This window comes from Pituophis catenifer, unplaced genomic scaffold, assembly GCF_029215685.1.
Source record: "Pituophis catenifer annectens isolate HBS135680 unplaced genomic scaffold, rPitCat1.0.hap2 SCAF_17, whole genome shotgun sequence".
Taxonomy (NCBI): domain Eukaryota; kingdom Metazoa; phylum Chordata; class Lepidosauria; order Squamata; family Colubridae; genus Pituophis; species Pituophis catenifer.
Window position 1 is genome coordinate 10,820,756 of NW_027256897.1, and position 17,128 is coordinate 10,837,883.

The 17,128-nt window shown below is 45.8% G+C and overlaps 1 protein-coding gene across 8 annotated transcripts in view; it reads right to left on the reverse strand.

Annotated features, from left to right (window-relative positions):
* SPTAN1 (spectrin alpha, non-erythrocytic 1) overlaps nt 1-17,128 on the reverse strand; it is a 101,404-nt gene that overhangs the window by 10,795 nt on the left and 73,481 nt on the right. For 4 of the 8 annotated variants that reach the window (XM_070955595.1, XM_070955596.1, XM_070955594.1 and 1 more), the window contains 11 exons: nt 16,927-17,047; nt 15,536-15,657; nt 13,842-13,974; nt 12,309-12,407; nt 11,179-11,338; nt 9,934-10,010; nt 9,630-9,839; nt 6,878-7,174; nt 5,920-6,032; nt 4,831-4,848; nt 1,221-1,283 (listed from right to left, as the gene is read on the reverse strand). In XM_070955595.1, coding sequence (XP_070811696.1) covers nt 1,221-1,283; nt 4,831-4,848; nt 5,920-6,032; nt 6,878-7,174; nt 9,630-9,839; nt 9,934-10,010; nt 11,179-11,338; nt 12,309-12,407; nt 13,842-13,974; nt 15,536-15,657; nt 16,927-17,047 — 1,413 coding nt within the window. The remainder of the gene's footprint in view (nt 1-1,220; nt 1,284-4,830; nt 4,849-5,919; nt 6,033-6,877; nt 7,175-9,629; nt 9,840-9,933; nt 10,011-11,178; nt 11,339-12,308; nt 12,408-13,841; nt 13,975-15,535; nt 15,658-16,926; nt 17,048-17,128) is intronic. The other 4 variants (XM_070955600.1, XM_070955599.1, XM_070955598.1 and 1 more) reach the window with 1 other exon arrangement.

Consider the following 17,128-nt stretch of genomic DNA (forward strand, 5'->3'; position numbering starts at 1 on the left):
TGACCCAAAATGATCCCATTTTAAGTGTTGCTCTATGGCAATTTAAGGATTTTTCATCCCCGGGGTTCTTTTTGATCCAAAATGATCCATCTTTTGTGTTAAAAGGTAAAGTTTCCCCTCACACATCTGTGCTAGTCGTTCCCGACTCTAGGGGGCGGTGCTCCTCTCCGTTTCAAAGCCGAAGAGCCAGCGCTGTCCGAAGACATCTCTGTGGTCATGTGGCTGGCATGACTCAACGCCAAAGGCACACGGAACGCTGTTCCCTTCCCCCCAAAGGTGGTCCCTATTTTTCTACTCGCATTTTTTACCTGCTTTCGAACTGCTAGGTTGGCAGAGGCTGGGACAAGTCACGGGAGCTCACTCCATTACGCGGCACTCGAACCACTGAACTGCCGACCTTCCGATCGACAAGCTCAGCGTCTTAGCCACTGAGTCCCTATCTTTTGTGTTACTTTACTGCAATTTCAGGATTTTTTCTCCCCCCCACCCCCAAAACATCTGAACTGGGTTTTAAACTTTGGAAACGGACAAAAGCGAAACTGAGCAAGATGGACAGAGTCCCAAGGGCAGCGAGTTTTGGTTCACTTTGAAGTCAAGAGCCCCGTCCTGAAACATTCGCGGTGAAAAAAAACCCACAACGGACAACTCGGTGCACACAAAAACAACACATCTCGGCTACTGTGTGGGCAAGCTTCACTTTCTCGGTGCCCCTGTGAAGTGGAGGGGATCTGGCTGGGGAAATCAGCTGGCAGGCTCACCCCACCCACCCACCCCCCAACCGTACCTGCCCTTCTGCAACCTGGGGGAGGGGGGAGGCCCAGACTTTTCATTTTGCAAGAATTATAAAGTTCCTGGGTGCTTGATTTTTAACAGGTGAGTCTCGCTAGCCAAGGGGGGGTTAAGCGTCATTGTCAGCCGTGGCAGGTAAGTGATCACAAAGCAGTTACGTGGCCTGTTTCAAGGGAGGGGGTGCTTAAGGGGTGGGGGGAGCCCCCCTCCCACAATCCACCCGTCCTTTCTTCCCGCCAAGAGCATCTCACAGTAGTGATCGGTTAGTTCGGGAAAAAAAACAAAACAAAAGGAAAAGAAAAAGGTTAAGCCGAGCTTTGGGAAATTAGGAGTGTGCAGTTAAAAAAAAAGAAAAGAAAAGAGAAAGGAAACGAAAGGAAAACAAAAAATCAAAACAAAACACAGCGAGGTAAGAAAAAAAGGAGAAAAACCTTCCAGACAGATCATCCCCAACTTCATACTGATAGACGCGAACGACACGACGGTAGGCTATGCTATTCAAAGGAAAGAAACCGTGTGAAATTCCAAAACAGGAGAAGGGAGAACATGGAGCACACGCAAACACACAAAAGGGAACACGTGGCTTACAACTCTTGTCCAAGATCAACACTCAAGTGGGTTTTTTTTTTTAGACGTAATCTATTTCGACTTCTCCCATCAGGACGTCGCTATAGAGCATTGCATGCCAAAACAACCAGACATATAATTTTTCCCTCCCCCTGCCATCGCTCTGGTGAACACACTTAATTCTCACAGCACTTGTGTCTCATGTCTCATCTTTCCTACTACCTTCTCCTATTGGTTGATGATTTATCAATGGTTGTTTCTAACTTATGATTAATGATTGTAACTATGATTTATGATCCATGACCTCTCATTTTGTTCTTTGCATGTACAGAGAGCTTCTATTCCCATTCCGTTCCATTTTGAATTCAATTCTATTCTATTCTATTCTATTCTATTCTATTCTATTCTATTCTATTCTATTCTATTCCATTCCATTCCATTCCATTCCATTCCATTCCATTCCATTCCATTCCATTTTGAATTCTATTCCATTTTGAATTCTATTCTATTCCATTCCATTCCTATCCTATTCCATATTTTCTATTCTATTTTACATTGAATTTTACATTGTATTCTATTCTATTCTATTCCATTTTGAATTCTATTTCATTCTGAATTTTATTCCATTTTGAATTCTATTCTATTCCATTCCTATCCTATTCCATATTTTCTGTTCTATTTTACATTGCATTTTACATTCTATTCTATTCTATTCTATTCTATTCTATTCTATTCTATTCTATTCTATTCTATTCTATTCCATTCCATTCCATTTTGAATTCTATTCCATTCTGAATTTTATTCCATTTTGAATTCTATCCCATTCTGAATTCTATTCTATTCCATTCCTATCCTATTCCATATTTTCTGTTCTATTTTACATTGCATTTTACATTCTATTCTATTCTATTCTATTCTATTCTATTCTATTCTATTCTATTCATTTTATTCTATTCTATTTTATTCCATTTCACTCCGTTCTGAATTCTATTCTATTCTATTCTATTCTATTCTATTCTATTCTATTCTATTCTATTCTATTCCATATTTTCTATTCTATTTTACATTGAATTTTACATTCCATTCCATTTTGAATTCTATTCCATTATGAATTATATTCTATTCTACTCTTTCCTATCCTATCCATCTTATCTTACTCTATTCTTTTTTTTTAAAAAAAAATACAGGCAATAACCACCTGTCAGCTTGAAGGCGTCTCTCTTCATGCGCCCACAGACTCAGTCTAAGCTGGTAGAGGGGTCTTTGTCAGCCGTTTCCTACTAATCTATGGGGCTGCGGGGTCTGGTTTCCACTCAGAAACGGACGTGGCTCTTTTCATGAGCCACATGCAAGAGACGTGGCTGTTTGTGCTGCCAAGCATCCCTGAATTCTGCCTCCTTGCCTGGTTGCTGGTAGCTGCTGCTTTGAACCCGGACAGGCTAAAGGCTTATCTGCATGCATGTAGAAGACACCCCTAAATTTTACTTTTGTCCCTGAGCCGATTAAGATGCAAGGGGCAGCCATAACTTCTTTCTTTCATGGGTTGTGCGAGGGAGAGAAAGAGAAAGAGAAAAAAGGAGGGGGGGGAGAGAGAGAAGAGAAAACAAGGAACACAACAAGAAAGGTATATAATAACCAAGTCACAATTTGGCCGTTTTGGTGGTTGAGTCTCTGCTCTTCTACTCTCCCCGTCTGTTTCCTCCAGTTCTGTAATCCGAATTCTGGTTTGGAGGCAAATCGTGGTTTGTACTGCTAAGAGAAGCAGCTCAACCCAATCGGCGCCAGAGGCCAAACCTTTGGGGCATCAGAAGCAGGTCCCAGACCACAAAATGCAAAACAGAGGAGAACGGGGTGTGTGTGTGTGACTTTTCCATGACCTCACTGGGGAGGGAGGACCAACTCCTTAACATCAGAAGAAGCCCAAGGAGCTACGGCAGGGGTGTCGAACTCAAGGCTCGGGGGCCAGATGTGGCCTGCAGGGTGCTTAGATCTGGCCCGCAGGGACCATCATGGAAATAGCGAAGGACCGGCCCGCGGTGCCTCTACAAGCAAAAATAGAGCTTGCAAGGGCCATGCGTGGCTCCCTGAGCTCTGTTTTTGCTGTCAGAGGGTTGCAGGAGGCCGTCGCAGCTGAAAACGGAGCTCGGGAGCCCGTTTTCGCTGGCAAAGTGCTCGGGCCGCCTGCCCACCAGACACAAGTGACATCATGCTGGCCACGCCCACCCCAGACCCCTGAGGTCAAACACAACCCTGACGTGGCCTTCAATGAAATTGAGTTTGACACCCCTGAGCTACAGTGTCTTTCTTTCCATGGTGGCAGAAAAGGGAATAAATCACTTAAAAGAGTCAAACCCACCACCCCATAACAGATGGACAAGTGAACTGGTCGGGACCACGGAGAGACAGAAAATGAACCCTGAAATCAGGTGAGGATGGGTTCCTCCTCAAGATGTCTGGTTTGGGGTGTACCAGCAGAGTCCAGACGAGGAGTCAAGTGTCCCCTGGGGAGATGGATGTGTTGTGGTCTGTCAGCAGCCTGCGGAGCTGGCAGCAGAGTCAGACAGTGAGGAGGTTTTGGGGAGGAACATGGGCCAGTCCTGGAGTCTGGGGAAGGCCCGGATGAGGGCTCTGCGTCAGAGGCAGAGAGGTGGCCAGGGTTTGTATGCCAGCTATCAGCTGCCTTTGGAATCAGACATCAGTGAGGCAGATGAACAGTTGGAGCCTGTTCCTAGTGCGTGCATGCGCAGAGTGCATGCCAGAAGGCAAAAACAGTTAAAACAAAAGGAACAACTCGGGAGTAAGGCCAGGAGATGATTGGCCCCTCCAATAAGAGATAAAAGAGGAGCAAAGGCACGTGGGCCTTTGCAGGAAGCAACGTTGTTCATTCTGTGCAGTTTAAAGCCTGAAGCTCTGTTTGATTCTGGTCTCCGTGTGGCTTTGCCAATTAGGTCTTTGGCAGCGTGTCAAGGGAGATAAAGGTGGGTGATTATCAGCCTTCTCCCGAAGGACTCTTTGGGGACTCATCTGTGAATGAACAGAATTCACAGCTGTTGCAATAAAAGAGGTTTTTGGGACTACTCATGTGTTTTACTGACTCAGGAAGCCTAGGTCAGAACAGGATGTCCTCAGTTTATCGAGAGGCATAAAATGGAGGAAGGAAGCTCAGGCTGACCTGTTGGAACTGAGGGTAGTAGGTCAACAAGGAACGGACAGAAAACACCATGATGCCACTACGGTGGTCGAGAAAAGCTGGTCTGTGTGAATATGTCGAGAGGGGACTGGGGCAGGACGATCTCTGTTTCTCAGGGCCTGTGAACTAACCCCAAATGTCAGATAAGGGCCTCCCTGCAGAGTCCAGACATCAACGCCCAAACCAGGTGGAACTCTGCTAACACAGTTGCCTCCAGCACAGCAATGGCACGAAGAAGCGAGAGCGGTTGGGAGGGGGGAAGGGGGGGGGGAATTTATACTAACCCATCGAGCAGGTAGGTTCTGTGGAGCGTGAACATTTGATCGTGGCGCCACGGGAGAAAAACGAGGAACAGGACAGCCAGGAGGAAGAAAACAAAAAGAAGGCATGTCAGTTAAGAGTAGGCACAGTTGATAATTCAGCATCAAATCAAGTTTGTTACCGTCAAAGACCAGAGATTAGAACAAATAAAATCATTCAGGGAATAGCCAGTTAAAAATTATAGAATAAAGTTAATAAATAACAGATAAAAATCTGTATTAAAATCACAATTTTAAGGTTTTGGTTACCACCTTTAGAGCGCTCCATGGCTTAGGACATGGTTACCTACGGGACCGCCTACTACCACCAATAGCCTCCCACCGGCCAGTACGCTCTCATAGAGAGGGACTCCTCCGGGTGCCGTCAGCCAAACAATGTCGACTGGCGGCCCCTAGGGGGAGAGCCTTCTCTGTGGGGGCACCTACCGTCTGGAATGAGCTCCCCCCAGAGATACGGAGGATCCCGGATCTGCGCACCTTCCGCTGCGCTGTGAAGACCTTTTTATTCCACCAGGCGGGCTTGGCCTAATCTTTTCCCTCTTTTTAATATGTAAATTTTAATCTGCTTTTAAATTATTGGGGTGTTTTAATTTGTCTGGGCCAAAATCGTTTAATTCGATTTTATCTGGTTTTTAAATTTTTTGTATCTATGTATTTTATTGTTTGGCTGTTCACTGCCCTGAGTCCTTCGGGAGTAGGGCGGTATACAAATCAAATAAACTAATTAAAAACTAAAAACTAACAATTTGGCATCCAATCTGTCAGTTATACAGGGCCCAACTATGCCATAATATCAATCCTGAAACTGTGAGGCCCACAGTCCTTGAGCTAAGGTGTTTCACATTTGGAAGAAAAAATACCAGCAAACTTCTCCCTTCAGAAAATAAGTTTTTTCCAGAAGAAGCGGAGACCAAGGGACACTCAGGGGGCTTGGAGATGTTACGCTGTCAATCTTGGTTTAAGGCCTATAGTGTGATGGGCAAACCCAGCTTTATTAATTCAAACAAGCCATGGCTGGATACGGTTAAGCCAAGCCAGCCCTGGAAGCAGCACCTGGTCTCCTGAATCCACTGGTGGAAAGCGTTGGCATGCTGAGCAAACTCCTGGCGCAGTTTATCGTTCTCCTCCTGCCTGCGTTGCTCCTTCTGAAGCTCCAATTCACGTTCCTGGAAAAAGGAGAAGGGTGCCACGGTGTCAATCTTAACATTTTTGAAGGAAAGGCCTAAGTAAGTAAGGAAGTAAGTAGAAAAATAGGTAGGTAGGTAGGTAAGAGGGAAGGAAGGAAGGAAGGAAAAAATAGGAAGGAAGGAAGGAAGGAAGGAAGGAAGGAAGGAAGGAAGGAAGGAGAAAAATAGGTAGGTAGGTAGGTAGGTAAGAGGGAAGGAAGGAAGGAAGGAAAAAATAGGAAGGAAGGAAGGAAGGAAGGAAGGAAGGAAGGAAGGAAGGAAGGAAGGAAGGAAGGAGAAAAATAGGTAGGTAGGTAGGTAGGAAGGAGAAAAATAGGTAGGTGGGTAGGTAGTTAGGATGGAGAAAGGTAGGTAGGTAAGTAGGAAGGAAGGAAAGAAGGAAGGAAGGAAGGAGAAAAATAAGTAGGTAGGTAGGACGGAAGGAAGGAAGGGGAAAGATAGGTAAGTGAGTAGGTAGGGAGAAAGGAAGGAAGGAAGGAGAAAAATAGGAAGGAAGGAAGGAAGGAAGGAAGAAGGAAGGAAGGAAGGAAGGAAGGAAGGAAGGAAGGAAGGAAGGAAGGAAGGAAGGAAGGAAGGAAAAAATAGGTAGGAAGGAAGGAAAAAATAGGAAGGAAGGAAGGACAAAGGAAAGAAGGAAGGAAGGAGAAAAATAGGAAGGAAGAAGTGGAAGGATGAAGGAAGGAGAAAAATAGGAAGGAAGGAGTGGAAGGATGAAGGAAGGAGAAACATAGGATGGAAGGAAGGAAAGAAGGAAGGAAGGAGAGAGAAAGGAAGGAAGGAAGGAAGATCCCTCTCCACAAAGGAGACCAGGAAGGGAGAATGACCTTGATGATTTTCTGCAGGTTCCTCCAGGTCTCCTCCAGAGCTTCCATCGTGAACCAGGTGTACGGGTTGGAGGCCACACGGAAGCTCTTGATCTGGCGGTCCAGCTCGGCCAGCTGGTTGAAGTCGGCCTGGGCCGAGCTGAGCGAGGACCGGAAGGCGTCGTGAGCTTCTCGCAGCGCCTTGATCTCTTCCAGCGAGTTGCAGCGCACGGGGTCGGTCAGGTCCTCTTCCGCGTTCTCAAACCAGCTGTTAAAGGCCGAGGCTTTCTTGGCGAAGGTCAGGAAGAGGTCCTCCACCTAGAGAAGAAGACAACCCTCAAACATCTACCAAGGATCAGAAGGGAGCTGTCCTGACCCAACTCCCCAAACACGACAAACCCTCCGAAGTTCACTCAAAGATTCCTTTATGAGGTGGAAGAGCCACTAGCAGCAGTGGCTCTTCTGTCCCAAGGACCGGCCCATAGATTTCCACTGCTCTCCTCTCCTCTGCCTTCTCCTCATCCATGCATCAGCCACTGGGCCCAGCTGTTCCTTCTCTTCCTCATGGTTCCTGCAGACCTGGGGGCTGTTGACTGTCCATCTGAGGGCTGGCAGAGGGCCCAGGCTCCGCCTCTGTCTCTCTCTCTCTCTGACAGCTCCATTCCCTCTTCCCCCTCCGAGCTCTCAGGTTGCCCTGAGGCTGACCCTGACTCCCCCGCCTCCCACGCCTCCTCCTCTGCTGGAGGGGCTGGCGGCCGACAGGCCACAACAGGGGCAGCTAAGGATCAAGTTGCCCCATGCTGGATTTGTAGGAGGAAACACTCCTGGGGTATACTAGAGATAAGACTGATTGGAAGCTAAACCTCTGTGCGGAAATACTTCTACCATGGCTGGTCTACAAAACAAATTGGCTAAAAATCAGGGAGAAGCAGAATACCCAATGCTCAAAAGTTAATTTTTTCATTTTTTTTCATTTTATTAAATTTAAAACACAGGAACTAATTTAGGAACTTATTAAATTTAAAACACAGGAACAATTAACTGATTTTAATTTACGATGCCTGGATTCTAAATCCTCCCAATTGAGAGACAGAAAAAAAAGAGTTTAAGATTAAAGATCGTTCGGACCCACGCAAGTATTGTTTTAAAATCCTCCAAGATCACACGTGTTACATGTGCTTTAACAACAGCCAAGAGTAAGTAGCTGAACTCAAGGAAGGGAGGGGGCTTACTTTTGATGAACCCAAAATAATTCATGTTATTAATTTCCGTATTTTTACACAATTAAATTTTTTTAAAAAAACCAGAAAACAGGAAATGGAGGGTTACAATTATCTTGAGGCTTTTGAAGCAATAAAAGCCCTGGAGACTAACACATAGGAAGAACATTTGCAGGATTTGGATTTGGCCAGTCTAGAGAAAAGAAGGACTGGGGGGGGACATGATAGCAATATTCCCGTATTTGAGGGGCTGCCACAAAGGAGAAGGGGGTCAAATTATTCTCCAAAGCACCAGAAGGCAGGACAAGAAACAATGGATGGAAACTAACCAAAGAGAGAAGCAACCTGGAATTAAGGAGAAACTTCCTAACAGTGAGGACAATTAACCAGTGGAACAGCTTGCCACCGGACATTTTGAAGGTTTTCAAGGAGAGATTGGACAACCATTTGATTGGGAATGGTGTAGGGTCTCCTGCTTAGTTGGACTAGAAGACCTCCAAGGTCACTTCCAGAGCTATGCTGATTGAAGCCCTTAAATCAGGGATGAAATGCTCCCGGTTCGGATCCGGTAGCGATTGTGGCGAGTGGTTCAGAGAACCGGTTGTCATTACATCCTGGTTTAAACCAGGAAATAATGTGTTTCGTACCCTCTGCGCATGTGAAGGTTTTGCTTTTTTTGCTTTTAAAAGTTAAAAAAAAAAAAGCTCTGACGATCACACTGCTCAGCTGTGATTGTCAGAGGCTTTTTTTTTACTTTTAAAAGTATTTTTTTACAACTTATTCGGGCGAATAGGTTGTAAAAAAAAATGCTTTAAAAAGGTATAAAAAGGCTCCGACGATCACAGCTGAGCTGCGCGATTGTCAGAGCCTTTTTTTTTTTACTTTTAAAAGCAATTTTTTACAACCTATGAATAGGTTGTAAAAAATTGCTCTCAAAGGTAAAAAAAAAAAAAAGGTTGCACATCACAGCTGATCACACCCCTCTTTGTGCACTGTTCTACTTACCCCATGCCTTTTTTTGGCATGCACTGTGCGCGCACATGCACCTCAAATTTGGTGCATGGCGCAGTGCGCCTGCACACCAGGTGTGGGTTCTAAATTTTTTTACTACCAGTTCTGTGGGCGTGGCTTATTTTGTGGGTGTGGCTTGATGGTCATGTGACAATTCTTTAGGATTTAGCAGAGGTACTGGTCTACCAGGCTTTTAACTGCTTGCAGAGCTGTACCGGTCTACCCATTTATTTTTTGCAAGCACTGATCTACTCATGTATTTTTGCAGGCAAATTTTTGCGCGGGGGGGGGGGGGGGGGCAGAACCGGTTCGGTGACGTCATATCGTCATACCGGCTTGGGAGAACCGGGCCGAACCCACCACTGATGCACACGCAGCCAGCAAACCGGGAGTAAACCGGTTCAGATTTCACCACTGTCTTAAATTCAGTTCCCCCGAGCCTTTTGCTCACTCTTCCCTGGCTAAAGGAGATTTCTGAAGACTTCTCTGGGGGAAGCTGAATGGCCGATTTCGGGAGGGGGGTTCCCGGCGCCTTTCCTCACCTTTCTGAAATGTTCTTGGGCCTCCAAGAGTTTTTTCTTCCGGGCAGCCGAGTTGGCCAGCAGCTGGTTCCAGCGTTTCATCAGCGAGGCGTGGCGAACCTCGATGGCTTTTGACTGGATGTGCTTGGCAGCCAGCAGCTGGTCTTTCAGGGTGGTGATGTTGGCAATGCCTTCCTGGGCGAAGGCGTGGAGGCCAGCATCAAAGGTTTCCTGCAACGTTGAGTTGGAAGGTTAAGGCTTTGGGTACCTTGCTTGTTGCGGCCTTCAGCAAAAATATCCCCCCCCTCCCTTCGCGGCCACACACCTGTTTGGTGAGAAGGGTCTGAACGGAGGAGAGGTCTCTCCCGTAGTCATCCGTCTTCAGGCTGTTTTCTTTCTCACCTAGGAGATTTGGACTTTTGATTTATTTGTATCCCTCTTTTATTGTGATTTTTTTACAAATAACTCAAGGCAGTGAACATCTCCAACGCCCCTTCCTCCACCTAGTTTCCCCACAACAACCAGCCTGTGACGTGGGTTGGGGAGAAAGAGAGAGAGAGAGAGAGAGAGAGAGAGAGAGAGAGAGAGAGAGAGAGAGACTGGCCCAAAGTCACCCAGCCAGCTTTTATGACTAAGGGAGACTAGAACTCCCGGTCTCCTGCTTTCGAGCCAGGTACCAATAGGTTTGTTTTCACATTCTATATCTATCTATCTATCTATCTATCTATCTATCTATCTATCTATCTATCATCTGTCTGTCTGTCTGTCTGTCTGTCTGTCTGTCTGTCTGTCTATCTATCTACCTACCTACCTACCTATCATCTATCTCTATTACTAAACTCTCTATTTCTAAACTCTATCTATCTATCTATCTATCTATCTATCTATCTATCTATCTATCTATCTATCTATCTATCTACCTACCTACCTACCTACCTACCTACCTACCTATCATACCTATCTATCTAACATACCTACCTACCTACCTTTTCATCCATCCATTCATCCATCCATCCAACATACCTATCTAACATATCTATCTACCTACCTACCCTTTCATCCTTCCCTCCCTCCCTCCCTCCCTCCCTCCATTATCTATCTATCTATCTATCTATCTATCTATCTATCTATCTATCTATCTATCTATCTATCTACCTACCTACCTACCTACCTATCATACCTATCTATCTAACATACCTACCTACCTACCTTTTCATCCATCCATTCATCCATCCATCCAACATACCTATCTAACATATCTATCTACCTACCTACCCTTTCATCCTTCCCTCCCTCCCTCCCTCCCTCCATTATCTATCTATCTATCTATCTATCTATCTATCTATCTATCTATCTATCTATCTATCTATCTACCTATCTATCTATCTATCTATCATACCTACCTACCTACCCTTTCATCCATCCATCTATCTATCTATCTATCATCCATCCATCCATTACCTATGTAGCCCCATTAGGGTTTCTAAGCATTCCCACCCCTCACCCAAGTCTCTCTGTCCGTTTTCGGAGCGTGGCCCTCCCTCCCTCCCTCCCTCCCTCCCGTGGTTACCTATCCAGGACTCGACTACGTCTGCTTTCCAGTTGAACTGGAGGAAGGCGGAGTTCTCATCCAACTTGGCCTTCCTCTGAGAGGCTGCCCTCTCCAGATCGGACACTTTGCCCTTCAGGCTCTTCATCTTGGCTGTGATGTTCTCCTCGTGGTGATTGTTCTGGAGGAAAAGGGAAGAGAAACGTAGCCCATTACTTGTGGCCAATGGGTGGGCTTTCCAGACCTTGCGGAAATCCTTTACCCAGAAAGACAAGTGGTACCCAGTTGTTGTTTTTTTTTTTTTTAAAAAAAAGCTAGATTTGGCAGGGTATAGAAACGGATAGACTTGGCAAGGGGACAGGAAGTGGGGTGCATTGATTTCTTGGTGCTCTCTGAGTTTGGAGACGATGTTTCATTACCCAACTAGGTAACACCATCAGTGCTAGAAGGGAATGAGGTTTGTGAGGAGGAGGAGAAAGAGAACGGCTGTGGGGTGCTTGGTGTTCTCTGACCTGGGTTGTTTTCTTGGAGACATTTTATTACCCAACTAGGTAACATCATCTGTGCTAGAGGAGAATGGAGCTTGAGGAGGAGGAGGAGGAGGAGGAGGATGGGGTCCTTGGTGCTCTCTGAACTTGGGTTATTTCCTTGCAGATGTTTCATTACCCAACTAGCTAACATGATCTGTGCTAGAAGGGAGTGGCGTTTGTGGAGTGGAAGAGGCAAAGTGGAGGAGGAGGAGGAGGAGGACTATGGGGTGCATAGTGATCTCTGAACTTTTCTTGGGAGACATTTCATTACCCAATGAGGTAACATCTTTAAGTGGGAAACTTCCAACCACAGAAGGTGCTTTTTTTCAAGAGGCAACTGGACTTCCTGTTTTGCTTTCATGAGACTTTTCAGAAGCAACTTCTTGAGATGAGAAGCTAAACGTCTTGTGAAAGGAAAACCAGAAAGTCCAGCTGCCTCTTGAAAAAAGCACCTTTGGGACAAGCATGACCTGGATGACGGAGAATCCCCATAGACTTCCAGCTACAAGGCTCCCCTCTGATTTTAGCAGAGGCGACTTCCGCAGCCTCGGTCCTTATCTTGGAGCGCAAGAGAACCAGGGATGGTGCGAGACCCTCAAAGTCCTGCCGAGTTCCTCTCACCTTCTTGATTAGGTCCTCGCCGTTTGCACAGACGTCGTTCACCCGGTCCTTGTGCACGGTGAAATCGGACTCAAATGCTTCGTGTTTCTTCAGCAGGCCCTGCAAAGACAGGAAGGAAGGAAGGAAGGAAGGAAGGAAGGAAGGAAGGAAGGATGGATACAGGAAGGGAGGGAGGGAGATGGGAATGGGAAGGAAGGAAGGATACAGGGAGGGAGGGAGGGAGGGAGATGGGAATAGGAAGGAAGGAAGGAAGGAAGGAAGGAAGGAAGGAAGGAAGGAGGGATACAGGAAGGATACAGGAAGGAAGGGAGGGAGATGGGAATGGGAAAGAAGGAAGGATACAGGGAGGGAGGGAGAGAGGGAGGAAGGAAGGAAGAAAGGAAGGGAGGGAGATGGGAATGGGAAGGAAGGAAGGAAGGAAGGAAGGAAGGAAGGAAGGAAGGAAGGAGGGAGGGATACAGGAAGGGAGAGAGGAAGGATATAGGAAGGAAGGAAGGGAGATGGGAATGGGAAGGAAGGGAGGGAGGGAGGGAGGAAGGAAGGAAGGAAGGAAGGAAGGAAGGAAGGAAGGAAGGAAGGAAGGAAGGAAGGAAAGGAAGAAGGCAGTTACCAAGATTGGACCATCCAGGGTTGAGTAACGGTAGACAAGACCACCCACAAGGAATCTGGGTATTACAGCTTCTTCATAGCACACGGAGAAAAATAGCCACGTCGCACCAAACGCCTTCCAGACGGGCGAAGTGGAATTGTAAACTTTTCATATAATCCGTTCATAGTACTTATACAGGTAGTCCTCGACCTACGACCACAATTGAGCCCAACATTTCTGTTGTTAAGTGAGACATTTGTTAAGTGAGTTTTGACCCCATTTTACGACCTTTCTCGCCACAGTGTGAATCACTGCCGTTGTTCAGTTAGTGACATGGTTGTTAAGTGAATCCGGCTTTCCCATCGACGTTGCCGGTCAGAAGGCCGCAAAAGGGTTGTCACGTCATCCCAGGACGCTGCGGCCGTCATAAATATGAGTGACTTGCCAAGCGTCTGAATTTGGATCACGTGACCACGGGGAGGCCGCAACAGTCGTTAAGCATGAAAAAACGGTCATGTCGTTTTTTTCTTCCAGTGTTGTTATTTTGAATGGTCACTAAATGAACTGTTGTAAGTCGAGGACCACTTTTATTCACTCATTCAACCTGAATGAAGTCCAGGTTGACTGTACAGAAGATTCCCCATTTTATTTAATTATTAATTATTAAATACTTAATAATTAAAATAATTATTAAATAATCAATGATTAAAATAATTATTTAATTATTAATTATTATTAATAACTTTATTTTAATTTGTTTTATTTATTATTTTATTTTCATTCATTCATTCATTCATTCTCTCTCCCCTAAGAATAAAACTCTACATTCTGTGATGAAGCCGCCATTCGAAGAGGCATTTCCCCCCCTGCTCACATCAACAATCCCACCACTGCACGAGGCTCACCTGGGCTCACCCTGACAAACCCAGGCCTGCCTTGCTCACCTGTATGGCTGCGAGGGTGTCTCCATAGTCCTCGCTGGCCACCAGAGTCATCTTCTCGTTAATCCAGGCCTCCTCTTCTTCCACGTTGGCCACAAACTGTTGATATTCGAGAGACTCCTCCAGACGCTGACCCCTGGAAGAGGAGGAGGAGGCAGGGAAAATGAATATGCATTAATTTATATATATAAATTATATATAATTTATAAAAATATAAATTATATATATATAATTTATATTTCACTGATAAAGAAATAAAGGGAGACTAGTATAGATCTATTTCAAGGTACATATCATGTATTCATGTATAAATGCTGCATATCCGATGTTAAATAGAATTGTTACTATATTTTATGCATGTATATAAAGTCAATAAAGAATAAAGAAAACCCGAATAACCAAAGACCTACATACAAACACCCGCGAAAACCTCAGAAAACAAAAAGTCAATAAAATATCTATATATATAAAAAAAGATCTGTTTCAAGCTATTTAGCTCTCATCAGCTAGCCATACACCTACCTGGATTCAAACTTGGGCCGCCTGCATGTTAAGCAGTTGAATTAACCTTCTGAGCCACAAGTTCTCCTGCTTTCATCAGCTTGAGCCAGGGGAGAAATTAAGTGTTTTTTTATCGAGACACCTGGTCTACCCCCAGCATGTGGGAGGGAACATACTGCATCCCTTTCGCCTTTCAGCTCCAATCCAGGAGCCCTTAAGCAGTCGCATCAGCTATTCAGCTGATAAGAGCTAAATAGCTTGAAATAGATCCATACTAGTCTCCCTTTATTTCTTTATCAGCGAAATATAAATTTGGTATAAAATGGTTTGTCGTGAATGCGACTGCTTGAGGGCTCCTGGATTGGAGCTGAAAGGCAAAAGGGAGCAGAATGCCCCCTTCCACATGCTGGGGTAGACCAGATGTCTCGATAGAAAAACACTTATATATATATGTATAATTAATTAATTATGCAGTCTGTCTATCAAAAGAGCCTTGGTAGCACAGTGGACTAAAGCACTGTTATTAACATCAGCTGCCTGCAATTACTGCAAGTTCAAATCTCACCAGGCTCAAGGTTGACTCAGCCTTCCATCCTTTCTAAGATAGGTAAAATGAGGACCCCAGGGCAGCATATAAATCAAATTAAAAAAAAAAAAAAAAAAGGAAGGAGGGCCCTTTTTCGTTCCTGGGTGTTTTTAAACCCCAGGAGGGGCTCACTGGTCCTTCCTTTGCTGCTTCCTTTTTTTGTGTCGTTTAATGACCCTTGTGGGGTGGAGTCTGGGCAACTGAATGGAGCTGAGTGTGTTTACTGGCCGGATGCCCTTCCTGTCACCAATGCGGAGTTTTGTTCCAGCAGATAAATTCTCATCGACCCCAAAGAGAGAAATATCAGCTTCTACCTAGGATTGAACTCACAGCAGCGGTGGGTTTCACATATTGTGACCACTGGTTCGCCCCGCGCACGCCTTCCGCACATGCGCCCAGCCTTAAAAACGTGGCTAAATAGGACGGCACTATGCTGGGTCGCCCTAACCGGTCCTGAACCGGCTGAATACCACCTCTGACTCACAGCCTCCTGATTGTGAGACGAGAGCTCCACCTCTAGGCCACCTTTGGTACTTCTTGCCTTTACAAATTCTGCCACAGGGCCATTCGGGTCTTAGTTCAAGAAGGCCGCCAACATCTGGGCCCTTACCGTGCAGCTGCCAGCCGCTTCAGCTCTTGCCAGTGTTCCACAAACTGAGCCAATCGCTGCTGGATTTCCTCTTTTCCAATTGTGTTGTCATCGGACAACTTCTTGCCTGTGTCCAGCACGCCCTGTTCAAGAAACACAACCGCAGGTTGGGGCAGCGCTAAACGGAGTAAATTCCGCCCCCTACCCCTGCTCCGCTGAATGGTGGCTTCCAGGTTTAAGTTTTCTTCGCTTTAATACACTGTGATGCTTTTTTAAAAAAATATAATATTTATTGAGTTTCCAAAAGTTAAAATACACAACACAAAAAAAAGCACAATACACAAAAACAAAAGACAACAACAACAACAAAAAACCCCTATAAAACACACAAAGACAAACGCATCAAAATTACATTACTTTTCCTACAGCTTTTCCTACATCGGTATCTCTTATCCTATTTAACCTCTATATACAGATTCTACTTCTAAGTATCTTTATAAACCAACATTCTTATTTAAATTATTCTAACCTCTATTCAGAATTCAGTCTCATGACAAAAATCTCCCTTAAGTTTTATGCTTTTATGCTCTTTCTTCTTTCCTCCCTCCCTCCTTTCCTTCTTCTCATTTCCACCTCCCACCCTTCCTTTTCTCCCTTCCTCCCTTCCTTCCTTCCCTCCCTCTTCCTCATTCCCATCTCCTCCCTCCCTTCCCTCTCTCATCTTCCTTCCTTCCTTTCATCCCTCCCTCCCCTTCCGCTCATTCCCACCTCCCTCCTTCCTTTCCTTCCTCTCATTCCCACCTCCCTCCCTTCCTCATTCCCATCTCCTCCCTCCCTCCACTTCCTTCCTCCCGCCTTTCCTTATTCCCACCTCCCTCCCTCCTCTCATCTTCCTTCCTTCCTTTCATCCCTCCCTCCCTTCCTCATTCCCATCTCCTCCCTCCCTCCACTTCCTTCCTTCCTCCCACCCTTCCTTATTCCCACCTCCCTCCCTTCCGTCTCATCTTCCTTCCTCCCTCCCTCCCTCCCTTCCCCCATTTCCTTCCTCTCATTCCCACCTCCCCCCCTTCCTTTTCTCCCTCCCTCCCTTCTTTCCTTCCCTCCCTCTTCCTCATTCCCATCTCCTCCCTCCCTTCCCTCTCTCATCTTCCTTCCTTCCTTTCATCCCTCCCTTCCCTTCCGCTCATTCCCACCTCCCTCCTTCCTTTCCTTCCTCTCATTCCCACCTCCCTCCCTCCCTTCCCTCTCATCTTCCTCCCTCCCTCACTCCCTTCCTTTCCTTTCCTTCTTTAAATTTACATAGCTGCCCAACTCACCACACAGTGACTTTAGGTAACATTTTCATTATTCCCAGTGGAATTCTCGCTCTCTCCTTGCCCTGCTTTCAAAGCGCCCCCCCCCCACTTTTTTACCTGGATTGCAGGTTCGTGTGCAGCCAGTTCTGCTTCCAGGCGCTTGTGTTTCTTCCTCAGATTCTGCACCCCAGTGAGGTCCCTCCCGTAGTCATCCGAGCTAACCAGCAGCTTCTTCTCCCTTGTGAGTATCAAAAGGGGAAAAAAGAAAGAAGTCAACCGAAGGTCCTTCCAGGGGGGATTCAAGATTTCCCACATGGCC